The 27,574-nt window shown below is 51.2% G+C and overlaps 3 protein-coding genes across 21 annotated transcripts in view; 2 read left to right on the top strand and 1 right to left on the bottom strand.

The window, feature by feature from the left end:
- Window positions 1-8,050, bottom strand: part of Alg1 (ALG1 chitobiosyldiphosphodolichol beta-mannosyltransferase) — a 28,941-nt gene extending 20,891 nt beyond the window's left edge. Inside the window, exon 1 of one of the 5 annotated variants that reach the window (XM_021244428.2) lies at window positions 7,848-8,050. In XM_021244428.2, the coding sequence (XP_021100087.2) occupies window positions 7,848-7,953 (106 nt within the window). In that variant the 5' untranslated portion in view covers window positions 7,954-8,050. The remainder of the gene's footprint in view (window positions 1-7,847) is intronic. The other 4 variants (XM_021244429.2, XM_021244427.2, XM_004864844.4 and 1 more) reach the window with 4 other exon arrangements.
- CUNH16orf89 (chromosome unknown C16orf89 homolog) lies at window positions 18-17,844 on the top strand. 14 transcript variants are annotated; one of them, XM_021244435.2, is made up of 10 exons: window positions 18-262; window positions 2,211-2,281; window positions 2,577-2,709; window positions 4,107-4,256; window positions 5,276-5,445; window positions 6,712-6,948; window positions 9,052-9,187; window positions 9,765-9,869; window positions 10,784-10,870; window positions 12,146-12,470. In XM_021244435.2, the coding sequence occupies exons 2-10, from the start codon at window positions 2,252-2,254 to the stop codon at window positions 12,298-12,300; spliced, it is 1,203 nt and encodes a 400-aa protein (XP_021100094.2). In that variant the 5' UTR covers window positions 18-262; window positions 2,211-2,251; the 3' UTR covers window positions 12,301-12,470. The 14 variants fall into 14 exon arrangements, with proteins under 14 accessions (XP_021100094.2, XP_021100092.2, XP_021100100.2 ...); XM_021244433.2 differs by having other exon boundaries at window positions 2,559-2,709; XM_021244434.2 differs by having other exon boundaries at window positions 54-99; window positions 2,559-2,709.
- A 578-nt stretch (window positions 17,845-18,422) lies between these two features.
- Nagpa (N-acetylglucosamine-1-phosphodiester alpha-N-acetylglucosaminidase) lies at window positions 18,423-25,704 on the top strand. 2 transcript variants are annotated; one of them, XM_004864838.4, is made up of 10 exons: window positions 18,423-18,735; window positions 18,836-19,291; window positions 20,282-20,421; window positions 21,423-21,531; window positions 21,848-21,976; window positions 22,418-22,623; window positions 22,700-22,747; window positions 23,588-23,689; window positions 23,775-23,838; window positions 24,895-25,704. In XM_004864838.4, the coding sequence occupies exons 1-10, from the start codon at window positions 18,602-18,604 to the stop codon at window positions 25,103-25,105; spliced, it is 1,599 nt and encodes a 532-aa protein (XP_004864895.3). In that variant the 5' UTR covers window positions 18,423-18,601; the 3' UTR covers window positions 25,106-25,704. The 2 variants fall into 2 exon arrangements, with proteins under 2 accessions (XP_004864895.3, XP_087059137.1); XM_087203011.1 differs by lacking the exon at window positions 22,700-22,747.
- Window positions 25,705-27,574: the final 1,870 nt, after the last annotated feature.

Here is a 27,574-nt window from a genome sequence, read left to right as displayed (position 1 = left end):
AAACTTGCTCAACTCGTGGTCAGCCTAGAAGGACTCATTTCCTGAGGCTGTCCATTGCCTGGCAATAAACTTTTCCTTTTTTTTTTTTTTTAAAGGAGGGTAAGTTTATTTCAGCTCACAGTTTGTAGAGGTTTTAGTCCATGGTGAGCTGGCTCCAAGGCAAGACGGCATGGCAAAAGGGAAACTGCTCAAGGGAAGGAAGCAGGAAAGCAGAGCCAATAAACTTTTTCTTATTTTACCCATTTCTCCTGGTCTCTGAAAGGTAATTTCAACTCCCTATTTCCCACAACAGTATAAGGCTGCTATTTTTACTGTTTGAGGAAATTTTTTTAAAAATCTCCCAGCGTAAAGGAAAGGATAATAGTGAAACTAAACATTTAAGAAATTCTAACCTGCCCACAAGGAGCATCAAATACACATTTTAGTGGTATTTTCATTATTATTATACATCTGCAGTTCTTTACTTTTTTTTTTTCCTTCTTTACTGGGAACTGAACTCAGTCAGGGTCTTACACATGCTAAGCAAATGCTGTACCACCGAATTACATCCCCAGTCCTTTTTACATTTTTTGTTTTGTAACAAGGTCTCACTAAGTCACTAAAGTGCTGAGGCGGGCCTCAAATATTCAGTTCTTCTGCCTCAGCCTCCTGGGTAGCTGGGATTATAGGTGTGCACCATCATGCCCAGCTCTCATCTGTACCTCTTTTTTTAAAAATATCTGTATCTCTTGTGCTCGCTTCGGCAGCACATATACTAAAATATCTGTATCTCTTCACTGAAGCTCTTGGGGCCATTTATCTTTCTGAAATCAGGTTTGGTTTTGTTTTCTTGGATTTTTTGAAAGACAATAAGGCACACACTCCTAAGAGTCCTGGCAAGTTTCAGGACAGCACATAGGACATCCGCATTAAAATTTCTGTGGAAAACAGATGTGTGCTGCTGCTATGTGAGCTGAATAAGGGCTCTAGGTCTTCCAGGTCAAGGTGCATTGCCTGAGGAGCCCTGAAATGTGCCCAGTTATAGGGAATGGGGAAGGGGACCTTGCCAGAATGCCTGCACTACTCCTGGCCTCCAGTGAGCCACTACAGCACAAGGCAAATTAAAGAATAAAGACAGGAAACAAAATTTAGAGAGAAGCTAGGCCTTCGGACCTGATCAATGCTGCTCTGGTTAATAAAGACAAAGGCCCCCAAGTGCATCCAATATTTATTGAATACAACTGTGGGAAGGAATAGGGAGACAGATATGCTTTGAAGTCATCTAATAAAATATTGCTGCACACCTGGCATGATGGAGCCAGGCAGAGCTGTTAGGGAGTAAGCACTGCTTATCTTGCTAGGATAGAACAAACAAGTACTGAGACCCGGTACAAGCAACCCATTGGGTCAGTGAGAAGCCATAATTCAGGGGAAAGGGTTTTAATTGGGGTCACTCTGACCTCAGCTGCATGTGACTCAGCAGAGCCCTGCCACTTCACAGACCAGGGCCTAGGTTTCCGTGGCAGCCACTGGGAGAGGGGCTATACTTGCCCAGTCCTCCAGCTGACATGCCCACTTAAGTCACGTAGAGCTTCAGTCTGACTCCTGATGTAAAACAATATAGCTGAATTATGGAAAGCAAGAAGCAAATGCCACTCATAGCCTGCTAGTACTGGGCAGGGATGTCTGCTACACCCAGTCAGAACTGAAATGTGCTGCAAGTCTAATAATGCTCACCTGATTTCAAAAAATCATGTTTTATTCCCACGCTATGGGAAAAAACAATGTAATGTGAAAAATAATCATTTTTCTATTGATTACTATTGAATGATATTGGGTATATTGGGGTCAAATAAGATACTTAATTTCACCTGCTTGTTTGGTTGGTTGGTTTTTGGTTTTTTGTTTTTGTGGCACTAGGGCATTCTCCCACTGAGCTACACTTCCAGCCCTTTTTACTTTTTATTTTGAGACAGGGTCTCACTAAGTTGCCCAGGTGAGACTCAAATGTGTCATCCTCCTGCCTCAGCCTTCCTCAGTGCTGGGATTATAGTCATCATTGCTTTTTTGAAATGTGGCTGGTAGACAGTTTTGAAAGGCCCAGATGGCTCACCTTTGTGTCTTGATTCTATTTCCACTGGACAGTGGTCCTCCAAAGAAGCTTGCAAAGAGACGTGTGGCCACCAATGAGTTTGTTCCCAACTTGTTTTCTAACAGACTTTGCTTTTCAGGGCTTTTGAATTTCTGAATTGCAAGTAACATTTCCAGGTCAATGATGGAGAATCTGGGGCCAGAAGGACAGGTGAGTTCCTCTCCCCACTGGGCAGCCAGTGGGCTTCATGTCCAGGACTTGCCTGATCTGGCTATGACCACCCCCGAGCCTTCTGTCCTCTGCAGCCACCCTGCCCAGAGCTCTCTGCCCTGCCAGGTCCGTGGAGGAGGGGATGGGCAGAGGGCGGGTCGAGGCTCCTGGCAGAGAGCTCCCAGTGCTACAGGATGTGATCAGTATGACCAAAAAGTCAGTCATGGCCAGGCCAGGGCTGGTGCTCCTTCTACTGCTGTCCCCGCTGTCACTGCAGCCCTCCTCACTGTCACAGCTGGACAACACAGAGGGCAAGGCCACCCTCTCGGGCCTGATCCTGTCTGCACTGGAGAGAGCCACCACATTCCTGGAGGAGCGGCTGCCTGAAATCAACCTGGATGGTGTGGTGGGGTTCCAGGTGCTGGAAGGTGAGTGAGCCTGTATCCCAGCTGGCCACCGGGGAAACCAGTTCTTGGCCATGTCCCCTGCCCTTCTCTGACCCCTGGGACCTGGTAACCTCCTGGAATCAGAATGGGCTGCTTTGGCTATGAAGAAAGGGAACAGGGGGCTATGTTTCCTGGTGTTTAGGGCTCAGCCAGCTGTTATCAAATGTTTTAGAAGTAGGAAGGATTTAAAAGCAACATGAGAAAAGATTTGAAAATTATATTCTTAGAAGAAAGTGATCCATTTGTGAGTTGCCATCTGACACACCATGAATGAGGGGCAGAGAGAGCCCTTTTAGTGGGTATTTACGGGAAGGCTGCTCCTCCTGTGTAAGGGTAGTTGGGAACAACACGGAAACCCTGAGTTCCTGCTGGGCTTCCTCCACTGCTAGCCAAAGGCATCTGAAGGTTCTGAGAACAGAGCTCAGTGTTTGTTTAGCCTTGACAGATGTAAGATCCTCAAAGAGTAGTCTGGAGACAGGCCAAGCCTGGCCAGGGACATGCATACGTGTTCAAGGAGCCACTCCCAGAAGGCCACGCTCACCAAAGTGAGGCACTGGGGATTAAACCCAGGGCCTTTACACTGAGCTCCAGCCCCAGCCATTTTTATTTGTTGTTTTGAGACAAGGCCTCATTAAGTTACTAAATTGCCCAGGCTGGTCTCAAACTGTGATCCTCCTGACTCAGCTTCCCAGAGTGCTGGGATTACAAGTATGCATCACCATGCCCTGGTCAGGGACCCTGTCTGGGCATCAGCCTGGGCTTAGGCAGTGGGCATCTCTGTGTCCTTGCAGCCACGTGGCCACCCTGTGTCCTCTCCCTATCTCTGCTCCCCCGAAATCTTACCTCATCTTCCAGGCCTGCTCTGCTCTAGGCCAGGACTAGGGGAGGCCAGAAGCATAGTACTGTCCCCTTCACTTAACCCAGCCCTACATCAAACTCCTCTAGAAATGATTAACAATCACAATCCCCCAGAGCGAACTTCCCAGCTGGGAACGGCAGACACCGAGTCTCCAACCCACAGTACTTTCAGGGACCTATACAAATGCTTTCAGTGGTAGATGAGTGGCCACTGACACCAAGAGCAAAGGGTTCCTCCAGCTGCCTCTAGCAGCCCTGAAGCCCTCCCTCATCCTCCAGAGCCCAAATCTCTGCAGTTAATACTGAGGGCCACACCTTCTCAAGGGCTTGCTTTGTGCAATGGGTAATGCTAAATCTTCACCCATCAGCTCATTTAATCCTTACAAAGCCAGGTCGGGGAAGTACTGACCCTCAAAGGCCTGGTTTCCAGTCAGCTCAGGGAATCCTCCCCAGGCCCGTTCAGGGAGAGCTGAAGAGCTCTTGGCCAGGCAGCTGGTGAATGACAACCTCTGCTCCCCCAGTGCAGCTCCGAGGTGCACAGGAGGCATGGGCATTGGACCCCCTGCTGCAGCCACTGAGTCTGCGTGCTGGGCACCTGGCTGACAAGGTGGCCCCTCTCCTCCACAGCTCCATCGCCTACCTGAATCTCAGTGATCCTGAGTACCTACGAGGTAACCCTGGGGCGGGGGGCATTGCTTCAGGAAGACCGCATCTGGGGGAGTCACTGAAGACTCCTAGAGTGAGGCAGAGTGGGAGGGTCCACACCTGTCTCCTGCCAGCCCAGCAAGCTACACCCTGGAATGCTGGTCACCCTGACTCCAATCGCAATGACCTATCCCACGCACACCAAGGGACAAGCAGGATGTCTCCCACCACCTATCGATAGGGGGCCTTCTTCCTGGACCATAGGGATAGATCTGCCCTGGCCCTTCCTGAGGGTGGTGTATCTAAAAGGCAAGTCACCCCATTGCACAGCAAACCTTAGCATCATGCCAGCATCTCTCCTGTGCCTCGTAATGCCGAGCGTCCATCTCACCACCCTCAAGGGACCCTACAGGAGATCCTACCCTATAATCCTGCCCTGGATTGGGATATATAGAACAGCAGCACCTCACAAGGCTCTAGGCCTGTCCCTGGGGTTCACAACAGACATGTGGGGGTCATGAGCTACTGCACACCTTATTCTCAGACTACAGCCCCACCTCGGTGACCCACCCTGTCCTTCCTCCTCCTCTGCAGCAGAGGTCTCCACCCTCATCTGACCCCTACACACCCAGAAGTGAGGACTGTCCCATCCTACAATCGAATGGGACCGGTAGAGTAAGAAGCCGCTTGCCAAGCATCTATGTTGGGAGCGCTGCACTGTGAAACAGAACCCGAGGGGTCTTCAGTCCCTCGCATGGGTCTCAAGTTTCCATGGGATGCAGCAGATGTAGTAACAGCCTGTCTCATCACCATCCCTACTGACTAGGGAAAAACTGTCCTGATTTTTGTTTGTTTTTTACTTTAAGAGAGGAATTTCTGGAGTGTTTCAGTCCCCACCACCACCACCCAAGAGGTTGGGCTGGAGGCTGGGCAGGGCAGCCAGGGTGGGGTGTGGGGTGGGGAAGTTCCTTGGCCGGTTAGGGGAACTCCCCTGCCCTGGGGTCACCACAGCTCCAGGTCATTTCTCGCCCTTCCCCCACACCAGCTGCTTTCCCCCCTGCCAGAGTTCCAGCCCAGCCTGCAGCCCGGGTTTTGGAAGCTACCCCGCACCTGGACGCAGACCAACGCCTCCCTAGTCTACCCCTGGCCCAAGCTGCAGGACTCCTTCTCAGAGGACAGCAGCGACTCATGCCTGGTGCTGCTGTTGGGAACAGGGTATGCCAGACTTCTTGGCTTACTGGAACCCCAAATTGTTTTCTCCACCAGCGTCCTGCCGTGCTTGTTCTCTAAGCCCGCAGGGCTGCCTCCAGGGGTCTGTGCACCAGCTCCTCAGCACAGCTTCTCGGCAGGCACCCGGCTGTGCTCTCCCACCCCATTCCAGTCTTATCTGAACTGCTCCCCAGCTCAAAGCTCCCTCAACTTGCCCTGGCTCCAGGACAAAGCCCCAGCTCCTGCAGCCCTTCCAGGACCCCAGACCAGTCAGATCCAGCGTCTGGGGCCTCGGAGAACTCTCAAAGGCACTATCCCCACCCCAAGCAAAGCCTTTCCCCTCCCACCTGGCCCATCCCATCCCATCCCCATTCACCCCTAAGACTGTGTGGTAGGTAACTCACTCCCCTGGGCCATACTGCCCCCAGAACCACCCCCCCCAACATCTGTCATACAGACGTCATACATCTGTCATACGGCCCTATCATTACAGGCATGACATACATACATGACATCTGTCATATAGCCCTGTCTCCCAGCGGGGCTGTGAGTCCAGGAAAGCAGGGCTGAGCCCAGTTTATTCCTCCCCTTTATCTGCAGCTGGGTGGGCTTGGAGCAAGGCCAGGGCAGCCCAATGCAGGGCCTAGGGAGGAATGGGCAGCAGGTCTTCTCCACCCTTCAGAGAAGAGTCTGGGCCAGACCACAGCTGGGCTGCCAGGGGGCTGTGCTCCAGTGAGGGACCTCCCTGCTGAACTCCTGTTTATGGGAGAGGTTTGTCACAAGAGGAATGCGCATGTGGGGCCCAGCCCCCCAAGCTGTCTGGGTTCAGAGTCTGCCGTTTAGGGCAGTGGTGGGAAAGATGACTTTTGAGTCTGGGCCCCTTATGGCTTCCCAAGCTCAGGACAGCTCCAGGGTCATCTCCCCAGACCTAGGGGTGCTGATTTAGCAAATCAGTTCACAAGACATCTGTTTTTGTTTTGTTTTGTTTTGTTTTGCAATACTGGGGATTGAACTCGGGGCCTTTGCACTGAGCTACCTCCCTAGTCCTTTTTATTTTTTATTTTTTTATTTTAAGATAGGGTCTCAATAAGCTGCTGAGTTGCACAGGCTGGGCTCAAACTGTGTGTGTGTGTGTGTGTGTGTGTGTGTGTGTGTGTGTGTGTGTGTGTGTGTTTGTTTGGAGACAGTGTCTCACTGTGTAGTTCAGGCTAGCCTTGAACTCACTATGTAGTATAGGCTGGCCTCGAATTCACAGTGATCCTCCTGCCTCAGCCTCCCAGAAAGAATACCTACACCTGGAACCTATGCCGTAGGGAGGGATGGATCACAAACTGGGCAGATAGGCTGGGCCTGGAGCACCACCCTCAACAGCCTGGCATGGCTTCCCCCAGGAACACCAGCAGCCAGCCTTGTGGGCTGTCAGACTTCTGCAGGACCCTCATGACCAAGCCTGGCTGCTCCGGCTACTACCTATCCCACCAGCTGCTTTTCTTCCTCTGGGCCAGAATGGTGAGTGCCGGGTAGGAAGGACAGGGGAAGGTAGGGAGATTCCTGGCAGCATACTTCTGTCTGCTGCACACCAGGAAATCAAGTGGTATTTTGTAGTTGTGCTTCAGCCATCAAGAGGGAAAAGTGAGAGAAAATTCTGTATAATTAATTGAGCTGATTAAGTTGCAAATGAGGGGAGGTAAGATTAGGGATTCTGTTGGACTGGCCAGATAACTCAGCAAGCTGAACTGGATGGTAGGCATTGGAAAAACTTGAGACAGTGAGGAAGAGAGAGAGAATAAAACAGAGGAAGCAGGAAGAAGAGCTCAGCAAACCTCAGATGAATATAAAAGAACTTGAACAAATTTGGCTGGTAGCCACCTGTAGGAGACCAAGCCAAGCGGCAGTGATGGTAGTGACAGCAGGGCTGCCCTTAGATGAAGACAGTTGGGACAGAGGAATTGGGGAGAAGGAAGGGAGAAGCAGCAGCCTGGGTGTCCTTGCTGTTCTTGGGGTGATAACTTCTATGGTAAAATGACACAAAGTAACAGTTTGAAATGTGGAAGACACTAAGCTTTATATTCACTTACTTGTTTCAGCCTCATTAAAAAAACAAAAACAAATTGAACTTGTTAGGCGAAAGGAGGGGCAGGTTTTAAAGTTGTGGATCCCAAAGCTATTCAGAGATCAGAAATCTTTTGCTTGACAGAATTTTCAAATTGCTATTTATTTGGTGAGACAGACCAATATTTTTGTAACTATAACAAACAACCAAATTATGAACTAAATTATGTGTACAAGGTGTAATTGAAGTACATGGTAAATGTCTAAATTTTTTAATGTACTACAATATAAGACACATCACCATTATACCCCTCAAAATACTCCCCTTTGTTCCAAACACAGCCCATCATTCTTACCACTTTCTGAAGCAGATCCAGAAGTCCTCTCTCTTGTCTTTAGTTGCACTGTTGTGGGTTTCTCAATGTACTGAATTGATTCAAAACATTGACCTTTCATGGTCATTTTGACTTTGGAGAAGATCCAGAGTTGCACAGTACCAGATCTGGTAAATAAGAGGAATGAAGACACATGGTCATGTTTTCATAAGCCCGCCTTTCCCTTGGATGGCACTCGGCAGCTGCATCCGTCATACTTCTGGTCACACCATGTAAAGACACTCACAATAAAGAGCTCCCAGAACTGCTTCAGAAAGTGGGAAAAACAGCGGGATAAGTGTGTTGGAACGAAGGAGGAGTCTTTTGAGGGGAATTCATAGCAATGTGTCTTTTTCCTCTTTGGGGGGGGGGGGGCGGTACCAGGGATTGAACTCAGGACCTTGTGCTTTCGAGGCAAGCAGCGGAACCACTGAGCTAAATCCCCGACCCAGTAATGTGTCTTTTATTGTAATAAAAATTTTTTAATTTATTTTTTTCCCCAGTACTGGGGATCAAACTCATTGTGCTTGTCAGGTAGGCATGGTGCCACAGTGCTAAAATTTTTTAAATTTAAACATTCACCATAAATTTTGATCACCTCATGTATTTTTATTTATACCAAAAACTTGGGCTCTAGTCCAAAAATCTTATTCAGAGCCTAGAAATCCTTTGTTTGATGGGATTTTTAAAATTACTATTTCCTTGAAAGCTGCAACAGACCAGCATTTTTGTAAATGTAATAAGAACCAAATTACAAGCTGAATTATTATGTTTATTACCTTCAACAGGTCAAAGGTTACTCTGACCATTGCTGCAGAAGTTTCTAAATCCTGTTCTCAATGCTCGTTCTTCTTTTCCATCATGGATAGTAACTAGCCAGGTCTGAAGCCTGCACTTTGAGTAGCACTGAAGCCAGAGCAGGGTTAGCTCACAATGAGACGCAGTGTTCACAGCAGGCAGTTGCAGAGCTGGGCCCAGGTCATACCAAGTCAGAACTTGAACCCAACTCTTCGTGACCCCCAGTAATGGAACAAGCTGGCAGTGTGACAAGGAAGAACTCCTGGGGAAGGAGAGACCTGCCCCAACATAGCCCCTGCAGGACTGTCTCAGACTACAGGGCTCTCTGCAACAGAGTGTACATTTTCCTGCACACCAAGTCCCTTGTCTCTGGATGTTTGTCCCCCAGAAAGGATGCACAAAGGGACTGTTCAGCCAGAGCCAGCACTACATCAGCATCTTCTGTGCCAACATGATGGACTTGAACCAGAGAGCTGAAGCCATCAGATATGCCTACCCCATCCAGGACCTCTTCATGGAAAACAGTGCGCCTGAGCTTCTGACCTTGGGACGAAGCAGCAGGGTGTTCATAATTGGGGCAAACACACAAACCCACAGGCGGGGTTGCCGGATTAAGCAAGTAAAACTACAGGGTGCTCAGTTGAATCTGAACTTCAGATAAGTAATGAATAAAATCTTCATATAACTACATCCTGTATAATGTATATGCTTAGCATGAGATATGCTTGCACTAAAATTGTATTTGTTGCTTATCAGAAACTCAAATGTAACTGAGCATCCTATATTTACCTGTCACTGTGTGACTGTGTCCCCAAAGGCTGATCCGGTGATGAAGTTCTGGACAGACTAACAAGCTGACTGGCAAACAGACCCCCACAGCCTTAGAGATGATGCAGAAAGAGAGCCCATGAGGGCTGCTCCTTTCCTTGAGGAGAGGCCTAAGTGGGGGGCAGGACAGAGCCTGGGATCCCCAGTTGCTAAGGTGGAGGCTCCTTCCAGCCCCAGGCAGGAGAAGGCACGTGGCACTATGGTGGGCCCAGAGAGGGGAGGAGGTAGGCCAGGGATGGCAGGCCTATGACGGTCCCCTGCATTTGCTTCCAGTCATGTTCTGCGGAATTGGCGGCTTCTCTGACTTCTATAAATGCCGGTGGCTGGAGGCCATTCTCAGCTGGCAGAAGCCACAGGAAGGATGCTTCGGAGTGCCTGGTAAGCTGTGCTTCTGCCCTGGCTGGGGAGGAGGGAGAATGCACTGGTACAAAGTGCTAAGAGAGATGTGCAGTACATACATGCATGCACATGCACCTGTACACACACACACACACACACACACACACACACACACACAGTAGGAATGGGCTCAGAGCTTTTGGAGCCAATGTTTTTCAGAATGGGAGGCAGTCCTGTCAGAATATGAGAGCCCCTACAACTGCATTAACAAATTCATTCCTTCAACTCAGCACCTACTAAAGCACCAGACAGTGTCTGTGCTGTGGGGAAAGTCAGGCCTGAGGGAAGGTACAGGGAGGTGACGTTGAAGGTGGAGAGGTGCAGGATGCCAGCCACAAGACCCTTGCCAGTTGGTCATCTTTGGAGTAAGTCATTTCACTGTCTGGGCCTCAGTTTCCCCACCAATAGTTAGACGAGCATAATTGTAGCCACTATCCCCAGTGTGATAGGGAACAGACAGCGCACGTGACACCACCAGCCCCATGCCTGGAGGAAGGCAGGCTCCCTGAAAATGAATGCTGGGGTCCTCAGTAGGACACTTGGATCCTCAAAGAAGCAAACGCAGTAGTTTTGAGAACAGTCTGCGAAATGAAGAGTCTCAGGCCAGTCAGACCTCCAGAGAGGGGATGAGGTGGGGCAGGGACTTGTATCCTCCTCCATTCCACCCCCATCCAGCACCTCTGGTAGGGGTGGTTTGGGAACACGATCTGAAAAACCAGGAGCAGATGACAAATTTAAGCCACACAGAAGGAACTGCAGGCAGATGTGGGAAGAAACTTCTGGAATAGCTTCAGTTTCTCAAAGAAAATCTGCATCACTTGTGGTGTCAGGAGGGGAACAGATGTATCAAGCACCGCTTAAAGATCACGAGTTCACCTTTTGGTCTTCTCCAGCTGCTGGGGATGAAGTCAGACATGCAGACCGTCTGTACCAACAGCATGCTCTCAGAAGAGTCAAGAGGCGAGAAAAACAATTCACAGGTAACAAAAATGCCCAGGGGAATTGGGGCCGGTGATCTCAGCACTCTAGGAGGCTGAGGCAGGAGAACTATGAGCTCCAGCTCAGCCTGGGTGACTTAGGGAGACTGTGACTCAAAATTAAAAGGACTGGAGATGTAGCTCAGTGCAATGGCCCTGAGTTCAATCCCCAGCACCACAAAAGGTGAGGGGGCTTCTTGGCATGAAACCAAGACACCTTTGAAAGCCAAGGTCTGGCTCTGTTTCTTCTCTTCTGAACAGGTGACCACCATGAAGGAAAAGCCCCTCTTGCTGAAGGATAGTGTCCCAGGGCCTTCCTGTTTGGGGGATAGAGGGAAGAGTCCTCTCAGACAGTTCAGAGGGACAGAGGACTCTGTTCAGAGAGCTCGTCTCAGAGAAGCATAGAAGTTTCAGCCAGGAGTGGAGCAGTGCAGAGATAGCCCTGCTTGCTCAGAGTCAGGTCATGGACTAGAATCTGCATCAGAACTTCACAGAGGGAATTTAATGTAGGGAATGGGCCTTAGGGGGTTGGAAGAGCACAGAAAAAAATGGGAAGCCCAGAAGTTGACCCTGCAGGAGGCACTGGGGGAACGGGTGAGCAGAGCCTTGCTTCTTCTCTCATCTGGCAGTGCCTCCTGTTGGACAACCCTTGCCACATGCCTCAGCCAAGGTGCCCTGGAAGTACACTATGGAGGGAGGGGTCCATGTGCAGCATCTGGAGCAAGGAAAGGCAGAGAAGAACTGATGGGCAAGTGGTATAGACAGTCCCGGGGGCCGTGCCGCCTGGTGATCGCCGGCTGCCCTGATTTACACCTGCTGTCTGGAGCCGTGAGGAATAGTGTCCCTTGTGCCCCCAAGTGTCCTGCTATGATGAGATGTTGCACAGTTGGCCCAAAATCCAGAGAAACCAAGAGTGGGACATGGTTACATGGGGAAGGAAAGGAATCATGTAGAAGAAAGGGAGAGAGATGGTCAGGCAGGGATAAGGAAGGGTGAAAAGACACTAGTTTCCATTTTTTATTAATAAAAAGTAAAAGAGCATATTGTAGACACGGGGGTGGGGGAGTGGAACAGCCAGTTCAGAGAGCAGGCATCCAACATCCTTTGATAAATGATTCCAACAAACGGGGTCCTCACATGGCACCGAAGCACCCACATGGCACTGGGCAGGTTGGCCTGATGACACTGGAAAAGCATCTTCTACACGATGGATAGGATAGGTTGTTTGGAAGAAGGGGCTGAAGTGGCACTCATTGGGTTCTTCCTCCTCCCCACCAGATGGCTGTTCCAGCCACAGCACTGCCACAGCAGTTGCGGCCCTGGGCGGCTTCCTCTACATCCTGGCAGATCAGCCTTTGGTGCATGGAGAGCGTCATCCGTCCACATTGTCACAAGGCTCCATGACTGCTGCCCCTTTAGATCTTCTTCCTTAGGTTCTGGGGCCCAGGTCACATCCTGAGGAGGAGCCAAGGACGAAAGAGGCCAGCAGGCCACCCTACGTCACTGCATCAGGCTGTTTGGAGACCCCAAGCAGACAGGGTCCAAAGGGTGGCTGGGAGGGGCTGGGGTGAGCGGATGAATGAATGCACATAGCACACAGTCAGTCAGGAGTTGGGTCTCATTTCTCAGCCCTTGGGTGACCTTGGACAACTTCTGTCTCTGTTTCAAGCCCCTAATCCCACTCGACACACTTTCTAAAGACCCACTGTCTTAGTCTGCTTTCGCCATCTATAACAGAACACCACTGTTCCTCTACAAGCAGCAGCAGTCAACAGTGCAGTCTGCACAGCTGGTTCTGGAGACCAGGAAGACCAAGAAAGAGCACAGCATCTGGCGTGAGCCTTTGTGCCATGATGGAAGGAAGAGTGAGCATTCAAGAAACAGAGGGAGGGCAAAAGGGACTAACCTTATACCAGATCTGCTGTCATGATAACCAACCCACTCCAGAGATAATGACATGAATCTGTTCAGAAGATGCCAGCCCCTGTGACCCAATCACTTCTCTCAGGTCTCACTTCCTTCCTTTTCCCCCTTCATACTGAGGATCAAACCCAAGGATGATCCACCAATGAGCTAAATCTCCAGTCTCCCTTTGTTTTCAGACAGAGTTCCCTTAAGTTGCCCAGGCTGGTCTCAAACTTGTGATCCTCCTGCTTCAGCCTCCCAAGTAGCTGGGATTCCAGATGTGCACCACTGCACCTGGCCAGATCCCACCTCTTTACATTGTTACAGCAGCAATTGAATTGCAACATGAGTTTTGGAAGGGACTTTCAAACCACAGCACCCACACACAGCCTTAAAGGCTGTTTGTTCTGATGTCAGCTACTGCAAAGGCCAGTGGGGGAAGCAAGTGTTTCTGAGAAGAACAGACTGAGTCATGAGCTGGGACCCAAGAGGACTGGGAGAGACAGCACAGGCTGTGAAGAGGCCATGATGTCACAACACGTCATGGTCACATCATCTTAGAGAGGCAGTATAATATAGTAGTTAGTGATGTGGCTCTGTGCTCAGAGTGCCTGGATCGAGACCCCACCACTGTGTCCTTGGGCATAGTCACTGACTTCCCAGTAACTCATTTCCTCCTCAGTAACTCAGAGAAAACAGCACCAACCTCAGCATTACCTCCACTGCTGTGAGGGTTATGTTTGCAGCATCTTTCACATAATGAGTCCCAAGCTGCTAATGTCACATATAAGGGCATATCCCAAAGCAGCAGGAAGGGCAGCTGGCTCCTTGGGGTTCTTGAATTCCCAGCTCACCGTTCTTCAGCGTGAAGGCATCTGAATGGTAGTTCAGCATTTGGGAAAAGACCTTCCAGAAACTTCTCATGGGTCCAGCTGTTGTCTGTGGTGCTATGATGGGGCATGCAAACAAGGGTCAAAACCAGGCTGCAGGGTAGAGAACCAGGTGGGAAGGACTGTGAGGACATGGCCCTGCTTTGCCTCCAGGTGGACAACCGCTGCAGCTCACCTGCGATGAGTTGTACCTCCGCTCACTGAGTTGTACCTCTCAGTGTGAATTAAAGTGTTACTTGTGCCTCTGTGCCCAGCTGGACAACCGAAGTGTGGATGTGGGCAGTGGGTCTTCTAAATCTCTCATCTGAAAGGTGGTCTCCTCTGTCTAATCCTCCCTGTGATCCCTTGGACACACTTTCCTACAATTGCTCTTAAATTGTCAGGCCCAGAGGATGTTTCTGGAGTCTGCTGACAGGTTAGACTTGCTTCTGAGGTTGCTGTTTTCTCTGGGGAACCAGGAGGTAGAATTTAATACCCACTTGCACTCGAGATGCTTCAAGGATTTCTTTTGAATTACTTCACAAGCAGGAATTTACTGAGACAGACACGCACTTTGTGAGAAGTCAGCTGACTATAAAGGGATTAGGGGAGAATTACCCCACCCCCATCCTTCCTGACTTGGGGATGGATTAGTCACTGAAGCCTGAGCCAATGCATTGCAGAAGGCTTAAGTTACCAAACCAGGGCAGGCAGTGCTACAGGAGAACCTGTGTGTACAAGTCACTTTCAAGAAAAGGGAATCCTAAACTGAGTGTGGAGGCATGTACTTATAACCCCCAAGCTCTTGGAGGCTGAAGCAGGAGGACTGCAAGTTTGAGGCCAGCCTGGCAACTTAGTGAGACCCTGTATCAAAATAAAAAAATTTTTAAAGGGCTGGTGATGTAGTTCAGCATGAAGCCCCTAGGTTCAACCCTCAGTATTGAAAAAAAAAAAGAACAGAAAAGGTCCAAGTCTTAGCAGGTGTCTGCTTTGGCCAGCTGGCACCTTCACACATACCAAGTTCACACATTGAGGGGCCCCTGATGTGCTCAACTGAACCTGAGGGCCACCTGCCAAACATGGAGCATATTACAGAATTCCCCGCCTGTCAAAACCTCAAAGCCAGGTTCTGGGATAAATACCAACATAGCCCTTTATATAATTGATGCCATGCAACACAGACCAAAGACACGGATCCTGTAATAATTCCTAAGAAAGGCTTTATAAAAGCAACTTTGGCTTTCCAGACTCCAGAACAAACTGGTGTCCCTATTTGAGAACCAAGTTTCTTCTGGGCAGGACAGCCAAAGAGGTGAGAACCAGGGCTTCAGAAAGGTCCCCTGCCTCATGCCCATCTTCCTGCTGCTCCTGTCCAGCTCCTCCCATCTGCAGGCTCTGGGCCCATGTCCCCACATGGGACCTTCTTTCTGTTCTGCTGCCGCAGTCCTCAAGGCTTGGAGAGTCCTCCACTGCCAGGCCCATAACCTCATTCTGTATGTCGTGCTCCCTTGCCTCTTGCCCTCACCACACACCTGTTCTATGTCTGTCTCTCCATGAAAACTGAAGCTCCGTGAGACTGGGGACCTGTTTGTCCACTTCAGCTCTGTTTCATCAGCACAGAGCAGGGGTGAGGTGCTCATTCCATTGAACAAACACTGGCACAATGTGGATGAGGATACTAAGAGGGGACAGAAGTGTTCCAGGCTGAAGAGCAGGTGTGAGTGAAGGGAAGCCCCTGGCTCAGTGAGCTGCTTTGGCTAGAACTGTGAATTTGGGCTGTTCACAACAAAAGGAAGATTTCCATGCCAGCTGTTATGAGCTTAGAGCAACTGGGCAAAGGATGAGTGGACATCAAAGCAGGGAGAAAACCAAAGGCAGAGCTCATCTCTGACTGACCAATCCTGTGCCTCCTAGTAAACCTTGAGAGAAGAAAGAGGACTTTTGGAGGCGGAGATATTGACAGCTGCTCTGGGCTTGTTTGCTGATTATTTTGAGCAGCCCAGATACAAAGATCAGAAAGGTATGATTCCAACAAATCAATATAGTTGTGTCAGGCCAGAGAGTCACTTTGAATGTGGTTAATTGAAGTAAATTATGGGGGCCGGGGATTTAGCTCAGTGGCACTGCACCTGCCTTGCAAGTGCAAGGTCCTGAGTTCAATCCCTGGTACCAAAAAAAAAAAAAAAAAAAAGAAAGAGAATAAAAGAAAGAGAAAAACTGTGAAGTAAATTATAGTTAGTTCAGGGATCACAGCCATTCTTGGGGAACTCTTATGGTTTATATCTAGATGTCCCCTTAAACCCTCTTTAATCATAGGTGGGAAGTGATTGGATCATGGGGGTGTGAGAGTCACCAATGGATTAGTCTGGTGATGACTTTATACCTAAATGTGACATTGAGATTTGGAGCTTGGTTGGAGGAACATGGCCTGGAAAGTAAATCTCTCTCCCTTCTCCCTTGATCTCTCTCTGTTTCCCACTGCCACGTCATGAGCTGTTTCTCCTCTGCCATGACTTCTGCCATTCCACCCTGCCTTGGAGCCAGCCAGCTCTGAACTGAAAACTACCAATCAAAATAAACTTTTCCTCCTCAGAGCTGTTGGTGGCAGGTATTGTGTCTCAGTGATGAGAACGTAACTAAGACAGGACCCATTTGAGGTCCCTAATTATCTTAGTTACCAAACTCAAAGGGTCAGCAGGGTCATGCTTTCTCTCTCTGAAAGCTTGAGAAAAATGCATCAATCTCCAGAAGAAGAGGGGAGATCACAAATACTCTGTTCCGTACCTCTCTTGTAGCCTCTGGTGGTTGCCAGCAATTTTAGCCATTGCTTTCTTGTGGCTACATCACTTGAGGCTCTGCCATACCTCTTCATATGGCCAGGTTTCTTCCTCTACATGTATCCCTGTCTCTTCTCAAGAAGACACCAGTCAGGGAGGACTTAGGATCCATTCTCCAGTGTGCCCTCATCTTAACTAATTAGGTCCACAAACATCCAGTATTCAAATAAGGTCACACTCTGAAGTTCTGGGAAGGACATGCCTTTAGAAGGGAAGGACACTATCCAAACCAGCAGACTGACCCTGATCACACACTGACTCAAAGAATCAGGTGCTCTCACTGAGGCCTGGATGGAAGCACTAGCAGTGCTGCCTGCAGACAGAAAGGTCCCGGCCTGGCCGGCATCCCTGTGGTACCAACAGCCAACCAGACTGCAATGGCTCCTGGGGTGGCCTGTGCATAGCACCAATACTCAAACCCTGGACACTGCCCCAGGATGAGGGGCCTGAGGAAAAGCAGCATCTCAAAGGAAGATGGAAGCACATGCTACAAAATAAAGTGGCTCCTGTGCTTGGGGCCAGATTTGTGGGCTCGTTCAGAAGGGCCAGGGTCCAGAGGGGGCAGGTTCGGAGAGGTCCTGGGCTTGCTTTAATCCTCTGGTCTTATCACCTTGAAATTCTTAATAGCCATTTTGGGTTTCGGGTTTCTGTTTTGTTTATGTGTTTTTGTTTTTACAGTACTAGGAATTGAGCCCAGGGCCTTTGCTCTGAGTTATATCACCAGCCTTTTTTTATTTTTTGAGACATGGTCTTGCTAAATTGCCCAGTCTATCCTTGAACTTGTGATCCTGTATTTCAGCCTCTTGAGTAGCTGGATTACAGGTTTACACCACCATGCCTGGCTCTAGTTTCATTTCTTGTTCTGTTTTTAGTGAGTATCTCCATGTTTCCATTTTGCAGAAAGTCTCATAAATTGACAGGCCTGTCTCTCTTTTAAAACCTCAAGATTACAAAAGACAAAGCCTGAGGAAGTGCTCCAGGTTAAGGGAGACCAAAGAGACATGACAACTAAATCCTACTGCTGGATGGGATGCTGAATTGGTGGCGAGGTGACAGATATAAAGGACATTATAGGGACAACTGGCAAAATCTGAAGCTGAACTATGGATTAGATAATACAACTATTGTCAATAAAGTGTCCTGATGTCACAGGGAAGTGGCTCCGAACCTCTTATCAGATGTGCAGAGTTCATGTCTCTCAGTAACTGAAAAATGGATATGAGGATAAAGAAGGTTAAGAGTAAGAAAAAGTTTACTGAGAAGAAAGCTCCTGAGAGACAGGAGTCACCAAAGTGGGTTGCCGCTGAGGCCCTTTGGGTGTTTTTATACACAAAATGACCACATATGAGACCACTCTGGGCCAAGCTGAAGCCAATCTATTAGGTTAAAGCATAGTAGCTTAGCCAATATTGATCTAATAGGGAAGCTAGACACATAACAAGGGTATATAGTGGGCAATGCTAATTTTAACTTATCTGTAACTTCTAATGTAGAAAGATCAAAGGCATTTTGGGGAAGGGATAGAAGTCTGGGTCCGGGTGTTTTAGTCACGCACCTATGCATCTGACATCTTATCTAGGCTCACTGGATCAGGCGGTGCTGATTACAATACAGTCTCAAGCTACTGTCTATCTCTTGGGAGGCCTGCAGGCCTAGCTCTCTTCTTCCAATTCGTCTCCAGCCTCAATTTTGGTGTCTCATCTCCTGCACTCACTCCTTCTAGGACTCAGTCCCCCTCTGACTGCCTGTTAATTTCTACCTAACTTAAAGGTCTATGATAGTAATTTACTTGTCCTGTGGTTATGTAAGAAAATAGCCCTGTCTTCAGAAGATCACCCTGAAGTACTGAGGTAAAGGGGCAAGTCTGCACTAGGCTGCAATCGGTTCAAGAAAAAAAAAACCGATTATTCATAAAGTACAAATGCTAAGGCAAGTGCAAACAATTGGTAAATATGAGTAAGAAGAACAAGAGAGTTCTACCGTTGCAATTTTCTGTAAGTTTGAAATTACATCAAGATAAAGTTCCCTCCAACCAGCCCTTGGACCTCCAGAAATTTCCCCGCAAATATTTGGATGAGTGATCTCGCTACAGCTGTGGGTGGTGAAGGCGGCCAAGAAAGGGTATGGAGTCACGTGAGAAGGACCCACGTGACCGAAGGCCCAACTCCAACATGGCGGCCCCCACGAGGCTTGGACTTCTCTTTCTGCTTGCGCTGCTGGGCTTCCTCGAGGAAGCGTCCGGCGGCATCGGGGAGGGGTGAGTGCAGCTTCCAAGGGGTGAACCTGGTTTGGGGTACCCCTGCTCTCCGGGCTCCCTGGCACAGCCACCCAAGCTCACGGCCATCCGGTCCCCGCAGGGCCTCCCGCGACGACGATCTGCTGCTGCCCTACCCTCGCGCGCGCCTGCGCCCGGCCCGGGACTGCACCCCGGTGCGTACGGGCAGCCTGAAGCACGAGAGCTGGCCCCAGCATCTCACAACCCCCGGAGCCGGCCGCCCGGTGGTGCGGACCTTTGTGTCACATTTCGGGGGGCGCGCGGTGTCCGGCCACCTGACCCGGGCCGCCGCGCCCTTGCGCACCTTCTCGGTGCTGGAACCCGGCAGCCCCGGAGGCTGCTCGCAGAAGCGCCGGGCCACCGTGGAGGAGACGGCGCGGGGGCCCGCCTGCCAAGTAGCCCAGAACGGCGGCTTCTTCCGCATGAATACGGGCGAGTGCCTGGGGAACGTGGTGAGCGACGGGCGGCGGGTGAGCAGCTCCGGGGGGCTGCAGAACGCGCAGTTCGGGATCCGCCGCGACGGGACCCTGGTTACCGGGTGAGGAGGCAGGGAGCCCCGTGGCAGTCGAGGGAACAGGGCCTGAGTTTTGCGTTGTGGCCATGCCATCGCATTCAAGTCACTTAACCGAGCAGCCTCTGCTTCCTCATCTGCAGAATGGGGATAGTAATATGGTACCTACGCTGCAGACGTTATTAATCACCCTGTGTCACTGAGCGCTTGCTCTGTGTCTTGGTGAGGTGACCTAGAACAAGCACTCACAGGTTACCCTAAGGAATCTCTCCCATTAGTAGGAAAAGTAAATAAAAGCCAAGTAAACACTGGTAATAAAGTAAGTTCAGATTGTGTGTTCAGCAAAGCAGTGATCAAGGCCAACCAACTATAAATAGAGCTGATTCAGGTTGAGTGGTGAGAAACAGGCCCCTCTGAGAAGGTGACCTTTGACACTAAAAATTGAGCAGTCCCGAAGACTGGGGAACTAGAGAAAGGACTCCAGGCAGAAGGAACAGCAGGCACAAAGGCTCAGAGGTTCAGGAAGCCTTAGTGTGTGGAAGGGACCCAGGGAAGGAGCAGATTATCAGAAAGTGACAGGATTGACTAATTAGCAGCTTGCTCCAACCCTGAGTGTGGGGGAGTGATGGGGTTAGAGAAGCAAAGAGGCCTTAGGAGACATGAAATGCTTTCAAGGGAGTGTCCGCCTGGAAATTGAGGACTGTGTATGGGCCTGCGATCTGTGGGGAATGCGGAATGCATTGTTTTAGTAAATGAAGTACAGGCTGTTTGCAAAGGTTTGTGTACAGAGGGATACTGTCAGAGCCCTGTCTAGCATTAGTCTTGTTACCCTGCTCTGATGACAGGGAGATTCCCAAGAGCAGCAGAGCACCACAGCTGCCCTGAGCTGCAGGCCTAGGCAGCTTCCTAGGAGAGGAGGAGGGTGAGCAAGCCAGGCTGAGATGGGAGGAAGGAAGGAGCCCAGGACTCCCAACTGCCCGTGCAGGTGAGTGAGCCTCTCACCCTCCCCGGGTCCAGGTACCTGTCTGAGGAGGAGGTGCTGGACACTGAGAATCCATTTGTGCAGCTGCTGAGCGGGGTTGTTTGGCTGATTCGAAATGGGAGCATCTACATCAACGAGAGCCAGGCCGCCGAGTGCGATGAGACACAGGAGACAGGTGCGGGAGAGGGGAGACTGGCAGCAACAGGAACCAGGCAGTGGGGGATGCTGTTTTTAAGGCACTGGACAGGTGTTTACTGAGCAGGTGGTTTGCACTTAGCACTGTTCTGGGCACTGGGAAGCCAGATAAGTCTTATGTGGGGTAGAAGAAGGGACATAGTTGTATAATCTGAAAAGAATTGACAAATGCTAAGAAAAAGGGGAAAAGGAACAGATAGGGGACAGGAGTTGCAGGCAAGGGAACAAAGAAGCTCTGTAAAATGTTCATGGGGCAACAGCCTCATCGTTGCCAGGAGCTTGTTACAAATGCAGAACCATGAGCCCACCTATCTCAGACCTACAGCACTAAAATCCCATGAAGAGAGGCCAAAAGTGTTTTAAGGAACCCCCTAGGTAATTCTTTTTTTTTTTCGAGACAGAGTCTCACTAAATTGCCCAGTCTCAGCTCAAACTTTCATTGCCCCTCCTTTAGCCTCCCAGAGTGCTGAGATTACAGGCACCACCATGCCTGGCTGAGCCCCCTCAGTGACTCATGGACACTGATGTTGAGAAACACTGTGATACAGAATACTGGCTGTTGTAGGGTAGATAGTCAGGAAGTGCCTCATGAGGAGGTGACCTTGGATCAGAAGGAACAAGCCATGGGAAGAGCTCGGGGGAAGTATAGTTCCCAGCCAGAGGGAACAGAAAGTATAAAGGCCTTGAGGCAGGATGAGGCCAGGAGGTCACACAAGGACTGTGGATTTTGTCTGTTAGAGGGTTTCCACTCGAGGCTGATGTCACTTGGTGTACACCAAGCCCTCTGGCTGCCGAGGTGGGGGCCTGGCTGGCACAGGGCAGCGGGGAGGCATGGAGACCAGTGAGGAGGCTGTTGTGCATCCAGGGCAGAACCCAGGTGGCCTGGACTGGGAGGTGGGGAGTGATGTGCGGTGAGAAATGAGAGGCAGATCCCCGGGACCCCCAAAGGCCAGATTGGCAGCCAGGCTGCACCTCCCTCAGGTTCCTTCAGCAAGTTTGTGAATGTGATGTCGGCCAGGACAGCCGTGGGCCATGACCGTGATGGGCAGCTGGTGCTCTTCCATGCAGATGGACAGACGGAGCAGCGAGGGTGAGTTCTGGGGACAGAGGCCTCTGGGGCTGAGCTGAGTCCCATATTGTGCCATGACGGTACCCTTCTGACCCACTGTCCCTCGGGAATGTTCCCACGGAGCTGCCCTGGCCTCCCCATAAAAAGAGTCTGCCCCACTTCCAGAACTCCTCATCCTCTCCCCTTTAGGACACCTGTACCACATAACAGCAAGGTCATAGGAGCGAGGTCTCCTGTGCTCACCTTTGGGGGATTAGGACAGGACAGCTGGGGGTGCCCTTTAGTCTAAGATAAGCCAGAAGTGGGGGCACTCAACAGCACTGCACTTGTGCCACAGCATCAACCTGTGGGAGATGGCGGAGTTCCTGCTGAGACAGGATGTGGTCAATGCCATCAACCTGGACGGGGGCGGCTCTGCCACGTTTGTGCTCAATGGGACCTTGGCCAGTTACCCCTCAGATCACTGGTAAGCACAGCTGAGCCTCCTTGGGAAGGTCAACATCTAGGCCTGCCTCCAGCTGAGCAATATTGAGCCCCTAGAATGCACCAAGCCCTGGGTATTCAGGATTGAATAAAAGAGCTGAAGTCCCTGTTCTCTGTACTGCCCACACCTATAAACAAAGGCCAATTGGTCAGGAAACACCTCCCTGAAGACTGTGAAATAAGAGCTGAGATTGAAGCATGAGTCAGCTGGGTGGGGATGGGATCGCCTTCCAGGCAGAGAGCACAGTACTGTATATGCAGAGGTCCTGGGGTGGGAGGAAGGGTAGGGAGTGGAGGAGCTTGTGAAAGGGCTGAGGAGTAAGAATGGAGAGTGGGGTAGGAAGGACCACCCCTCAAGGCCTGCAGTGGGGGTTAAGGGGTCAGCACCGCAGCCTCTCCTCACACACTGCATCCCCCCCCCCAGCCAGGACAACATGTGGCGCTGTCCCCGCCACGTGTCCACCGTGGTGTGTGTGCATGAGCCTCGCTGCCAGCCGCCCGACTGCAGTGGCCATGGGACATGCGTGGAGGGCCACTGCAAGTGTGAGGGGCACTTCTGGCGGGGCGCTGCCTGCAGCGAGCTGGACTGCGGCCCGGCCAACTGCAGTGGCCATGGGCTGTGCACAGAGGGTGAGTGCTGCTGGGGCCGATGGTCCCTCCTCCTGCCCTGCCCATCCTCACCAGCCTCCTGCTCTTGTCTTGGCAGCTGGCTGCCGCTGCAACACTGGATGGATGGGGTCCAACTGCAGCGAAGGTGAGAGCCCCTGCTGCCCCTCCCAGTCCCGGCAGTTCCTAGTGACTCCAAGCTCTTGGGCCACCTGTGTCCCACCTTCCGGTTGGAAAGTTGCTCTTGTCTCTTACTCTTATTCACATGTGAATCTCTTCATGAGGGTGTGTGGTGGCCCACAACCGGAATCCGAGCTCTGTGGGAGGCTGAGGCAGGAGGACTGCTAGTTTGAGTCCATTCCGGGCAGTTTAGCAACCTAGTAAGACCCTGTCTCAAAATTTTAAAAAGGCTGGGGATGTAGCTTATTGTGAAGGCCCTGGGGTCAAATACTGCAAGAAAAAAATCTCTTTCTGTTTCCTGTGGCTGCTGTATCGCATTCCACACAGTGGGTGGCCAGAACCACAGAAATGTCCTCTTGCAGTTCTGGGGCCACAAGTCAAAGAGCGTGAGTAGGGCGCCCATGCTTCCCCTCACAGCCCCAGAAAAGCAGACTTGTGCCTGGAAGCAGCTCCCCTGGATTCTGAGGCTTGCATGGTATCCTCCAGTCTCAGCCACCTCCCCATATGTGTTTTTTCTTTCTCTCTTTTCTCTTCTCTCCTTCTCCTCTTCCCTCCTGTTTCTCCTCCTTTCCTCTCATAAAGACTTCAGGTCATCAGTGAGGCTCTGAAGCCTGAATGCAGGATGGTGTCATCTTGAAATCCTTGACTTAATAACACTTGCGCAGACGCTATTGCTGGACCAGTCTCGGTCAGGATCCCGCCTAGGGGAGCAGGGGCTTCTCCTTCAGTCCAGCTCTGCACACTGCTGGGGGCCACCCTTCCTTCAGAGAACGGCCTTGACCTCTGTCTTCCTGTCTCCCCTCTGCAGAGTGTCCCCTTGGCTGGTATGGGCCAGGCTGCCAGAGGCCTTGCCAGTGTGAGCACCATTGTCCCTGTGACCCCCAGACGGGGAACTGCAGCACCTCCCAAGGTACAGGGCCCCTTGGGACCTTGGGGACAGGGAAGATGACCCCCTACCTTGTTCAGCCCTGCAGCCTGTCTCTGATGTCTTGCAGTGAAGCAGTGTCTGCAGCCATCAGAGGTTACCCCAAGGGCAGGAGAGCTCTCCTTTTTCACCAGGTGGGTGCTGTGGTGGGAGGCAGATCTGTCCAGGGCTGTGTGAGGTCAGAAAGTGTCATCTGGGCACATAGGTGATATTTCTCCATAGTAAGTATGGAGACAGTCTCAGCTGAGGCTGGCAGCCTCCTGACAGTGCAGAAAGCTGAGGAGAGGGTCCAGAACCCCAGTGGGAGCCAAGGAACAAGGCCATGGACTTGGCTCCCTGGCCTCAGACTAGTGACTCCTTTTCTTGGCTCAGACCCACTACAGACTCCAAGTTCTGAGAGACTCCTCCTTGTGATACCTCTGAGCGCTCAGGCTTGGTGCTCCTGGTTGCTTTGTTTTCAGCACAGGAGGTCTCAAGCTTGATCTCCCGGAGGGATTATTGGAAGAGACCCCATCCCCAGAGCTGCTGCCTCCTGAGGTCTGGGGTAGATCCAGAATTGCATTTCTAACACCATCCCAGGCAAAGTTGCGACTCCTGGGCGAGGTACTTCACTTTGAGAACCTCTGAGCTGGTGGTTCTCCCCTCCAGCAGCCCAGTCCCTGTGCCTGGGCCCCTCTCTGATTCTGGAGGTGATGTGTGTACAAATGCCAGGCTCCCTGGCCCTGTCCTAGAGGGAGCCCCGGGGTGCTGCCCCAGTGAGTCTGGAGGAGGCTGGACCAGCCATGAATTCCTGAGGGGCCTGGACCTTTCATGAAAACTGGATGCACTGTCTGAAAACACACACCAGGGCTGGGACAAGGCGGAGCTCCCAGAGCCCAACCATGATGGTCAGGCATTCCCCAGAGCACAGGATGGAAACAGAGCCCGCTGGGGTAGATGCACAGCTGTGGTTTATCTGGCTCACATAATTTAACATTTAAAATAGATTAGCAAGATCTGAAAATCAGTCACAATTTTTTTTTAATGGCTTGTCTTGAGATATCAGGGGAAGGTGGCCCATATAGAAACTGTCCCTGCTGCTCCCTGCATGTGTCTTCAGCATGCTCTAGGCCCCACTTGAGCCCCACCTGCCATGCTCCCAAGCCCTGAGCCTGGCCCCCAAACCCCATTGGGTCTCTCTTTGTCCCCAGGACCACCTGGCTGGCCCTCACCCTGACCTTGGTGTTCCTGTTGCTGCTCAGCACTGCGGCCAATGTATACTTGCTGCTGGGCTCCAGGGCAGAGAGGAACCGGCACCTGGACGGGGACTACGTGTACCACCCACTGCAGGAAATGAATGGTGAGCTCCTGGCCACCGAGAAGGAGCAGCCTGGGAACACCCACCACCCCTTCAAGGACTGAGCCCTGAGCTGCCTGATGACCTGTGCAAAGGCTCATGTCTTCACCGTCCAGCTTCTGCAAGGGAGGGTCCAGAGCCACTGATGGGGACCCTGCTGGTGGCCTCTGCCCCCAGCACTCCAGCCAAGCTCCCAGTGGCACTTGTGCCCCAGCCCCCACTTGTCTGTCTGCTGTGGCATGTGCCACCCCAGCAATACAGCAATACAGTGTCCCAGAGAGACCACACCTGCTTCGCCACCTGCCTGTATCTGCTGCTCAGAGACCTGTCCCCCAGGGGGACCTGCACTGCTGCCAAAGAGTCCCCAGTCTCCTGGGAAGAGGCGCTAGCGAACTGAACTCACTGATGGAATCATGATGAGCAGATCCCAGCCCCCGCCCCCCCCGGCGCACAGGGGTAAGTTAAGGTACGGGTCTCCCCTTCTGGCCACATCATGCTGACCTCATCACCGATTTGCCGACTAGAATTGTCTTGGTATCATGGGAAGCTCTTCATGAGAAGGGTAGGTGGGAGGGATGCTGCCGCCCTGTTTACAGACCTGCTGTTTTGTCTTCCTGCTGCAAGAGGATTTTTCTATCACTTGAATAAATTGATACTAAAAGGAGTCACCAGGGGCCGTGAGAGTGCCGACTTGAGAGGACTTGAGAGCCGGTCCTAGCAGGTGGGCCAGTGTTTTTCCACACAGGTCACTTCCAGGTGGTAAAACGCAGGCAGTGGTCTGGGTGTGGCCAAGCGCCTGCGTTTCCAGCAAGCCCAAGATGCTATTGCTGCTGGTCTGGCCCACACACTGATGGCAGGGTTTCAGTTGGTCCTAACTGTATTTCCTAGAATTTGAGTTGGTCACCTGTGGATTTTGTTTTTGTGGTACTGAGAATTAAACCCAGGGCCTTTGCACCGAAATACATCCCCAGTCCTTTTTTAAATTTTTTTGATTTTGAGGCAGGGTCTCACTAAGTTGCCCAGGCTGGACTGGAACTCGAGATCCTTCTGCCTCAGTCTCTCCGAGTGCCTGTCACAACCTCCCTGTGCCTCAGCTGGGGTTACAGACATGCATCACTGTGGGCTTAGTCACCCATGTTAAGGTCAGGGAGCCAACACAAACTCCCGATATGGTGTCTTCTTTAGAAGAGGGCACTCTGGCAGTCCTGGCCAAGTAGTGACTGTTGCCCTGGTCAGAGCTTGTCACTTGGGGCTTCAGAAAGGGCCTGTGAGGTCCACATGTCCCTGTGTACTTTAGCAGCATTTTCAGCTGGGGGAATGAGGCACATGGCTTTCAGCAGGTCCTCAAGTAGCCCAGGCCCCGAGCATGGTCCACTTGTGCCAGTTATCTGTTGCTGTGTGACACTGCAAAACTTCGGGGGCACCAAACAACCAGTTACTACTTAAGAAACTACTCTTTCTCACACTTTGGGGTCACCTGGGGGATTCTGCTGACCTGGGATGCAATCAGTGATTTCAGCTGGGCTCCCATGTGTCTGTGATCAGCCAGCAGGCAGCTGCCTGGCCTGGGATGGTGGCAGCTCAGCTCCACAGGGTATCTCACCTTCCAGAAGGCCAGATCAGGCTTGGGGGTCAAGATGGAGGCAGGTCGGAGAGGAGAAAGCAGAGAGGGACACAGAGGAAGAGGTTTGCGGGGCCACCACTCCTAACTTGTCGTCTCCGCCTCCTCTGTCGGATAAAGCAGCCCACCAGAGGTGGCCCAAGTTCAGGGGCTGCAGGCTCACCTGAGGTGCTGTGAGGGTGGGTGCCCGATGGGCATATTCCTAAGAGCACTTCCTGAGCCTGACTGCAAGTTAAAGTATATTCCCCTGGAATGTTCTACAGTGGGACACCTGGGCCCTGCCCAGACACAGAGTCAGAATCTTGGGGAACAGGGGAGAGGATCTTGGATCTACCAGAAGTACCCTCAAGGGGCCTGAGGCAGTAGCCTTGGTGACAGGCTGTCCTGAATCCCTCTCTGAAAGCCCTGGCCTTCGAGAAGACATCTTTGTCCTTTGCCATGCTGGCACCTAAGGTGAGTGAGGACAGTACCATGCACTGGTTTGGTTGACCCTAGGCCCAGGGGAGCACAGCTTTACCTGAAGAGGGTCCTCAGCTAAGTGACAGATGCACTGAACAGTGTGAACCTCCCCGAGGCTCTATGGAATCTTTGTTGCTGTTGTCAGTCCTAGAAATTGAACTCCGGGCTTTCCCACTGAGCCATATTCCTAGCCCTTTTTTATTTTTTGAGACAGGTCATGCTAAGTTGCCCAGGCTGGGCTTGAATTTACAATTGAGGCTTCCTCAGCTTCCCAAAGTGTTGGGACTACAGGCAGAATTTTCAGTCTGTCACAAGGATAACCATTATCTTTGCCTGAAAAACATCCAAGCCCTCTTCCTTTAGGAAGCACCTTGGCTTAGGTTGAGCCCCCTGAAACAAGGCCTGGGGAGCAAGAATCTGAGATAAAGCCACAGGACCAAGTGGTTTATCTGGG

Source organism: Heterocephalus glaber, unplaced genomic scaffold, assembly GCF_053883595.1.
Source record: "Heterocephalus glaber isolate CG9 unplaced genomic scaffold, H.glaber_assembly_v1.0 deba00001781, whole genome shotgun sequence".
Taxonomy (NCBI): domain Eukaryota; kingdom Metazoa; phylum Chordata; class Mammalia; order Rodentia; family Bathyergidae; genus Heterocephalus; species Heterocephalus glaber.
Note: the sequence above shows the minus strand (reverse complement) of the source record. Positions and strands in the feature narration are given on the sequence as shown.

Excerpts from the sequence above, each read along its gene's own strand:
- CUNH16orf89 (XM_021244431.2), top strand. The coding sequence starts at position 2,424 with ATGGGCAGAGGGCGGGTCGAGGCTCCTGGCAGAGAGCTCCCAGTGCTA. Across the intron at positions 4,257-5,275 it reads TGATCCTGAGTACCTACGAG|CTGCTTTCCCCCCTGCCAGA; the intron begins GTAACCCTGGGG and ends CCCCCACACCAG. Across the intron at positions 9,870-10,783 it reads AGGATGCTTCGGAGTGCCTG|CTGCTGGGGATGAAGTCAGA; the intron begins GTAAGCTGTGCT and ends GGTCTTCTCCAG.
- Nagpa (XM_004864838.4), top strand. The coding sequence starts at position 18,602 with ATGGAGTCACGTGAGAAGGACCCACGTGACCGAAGGCCCAACTCCAAC. Across the intron at positions 22,748-23,587 it reads GGGGTCCAACTGCAGCGAAG|AGTGTCCCCTTGGCTGGTAT; the intron begins GTGAGAGCCCCT and ends TCCCCTCTGCAG. Across the intron at positions 23,839-24,894 it reads GAGCTCTCCTTTTTCACCAG|GACCACCTGGCTGGCCCTCA; the intron begins GTGGGTGCTGTG and ends CTTTGTCCCCAG.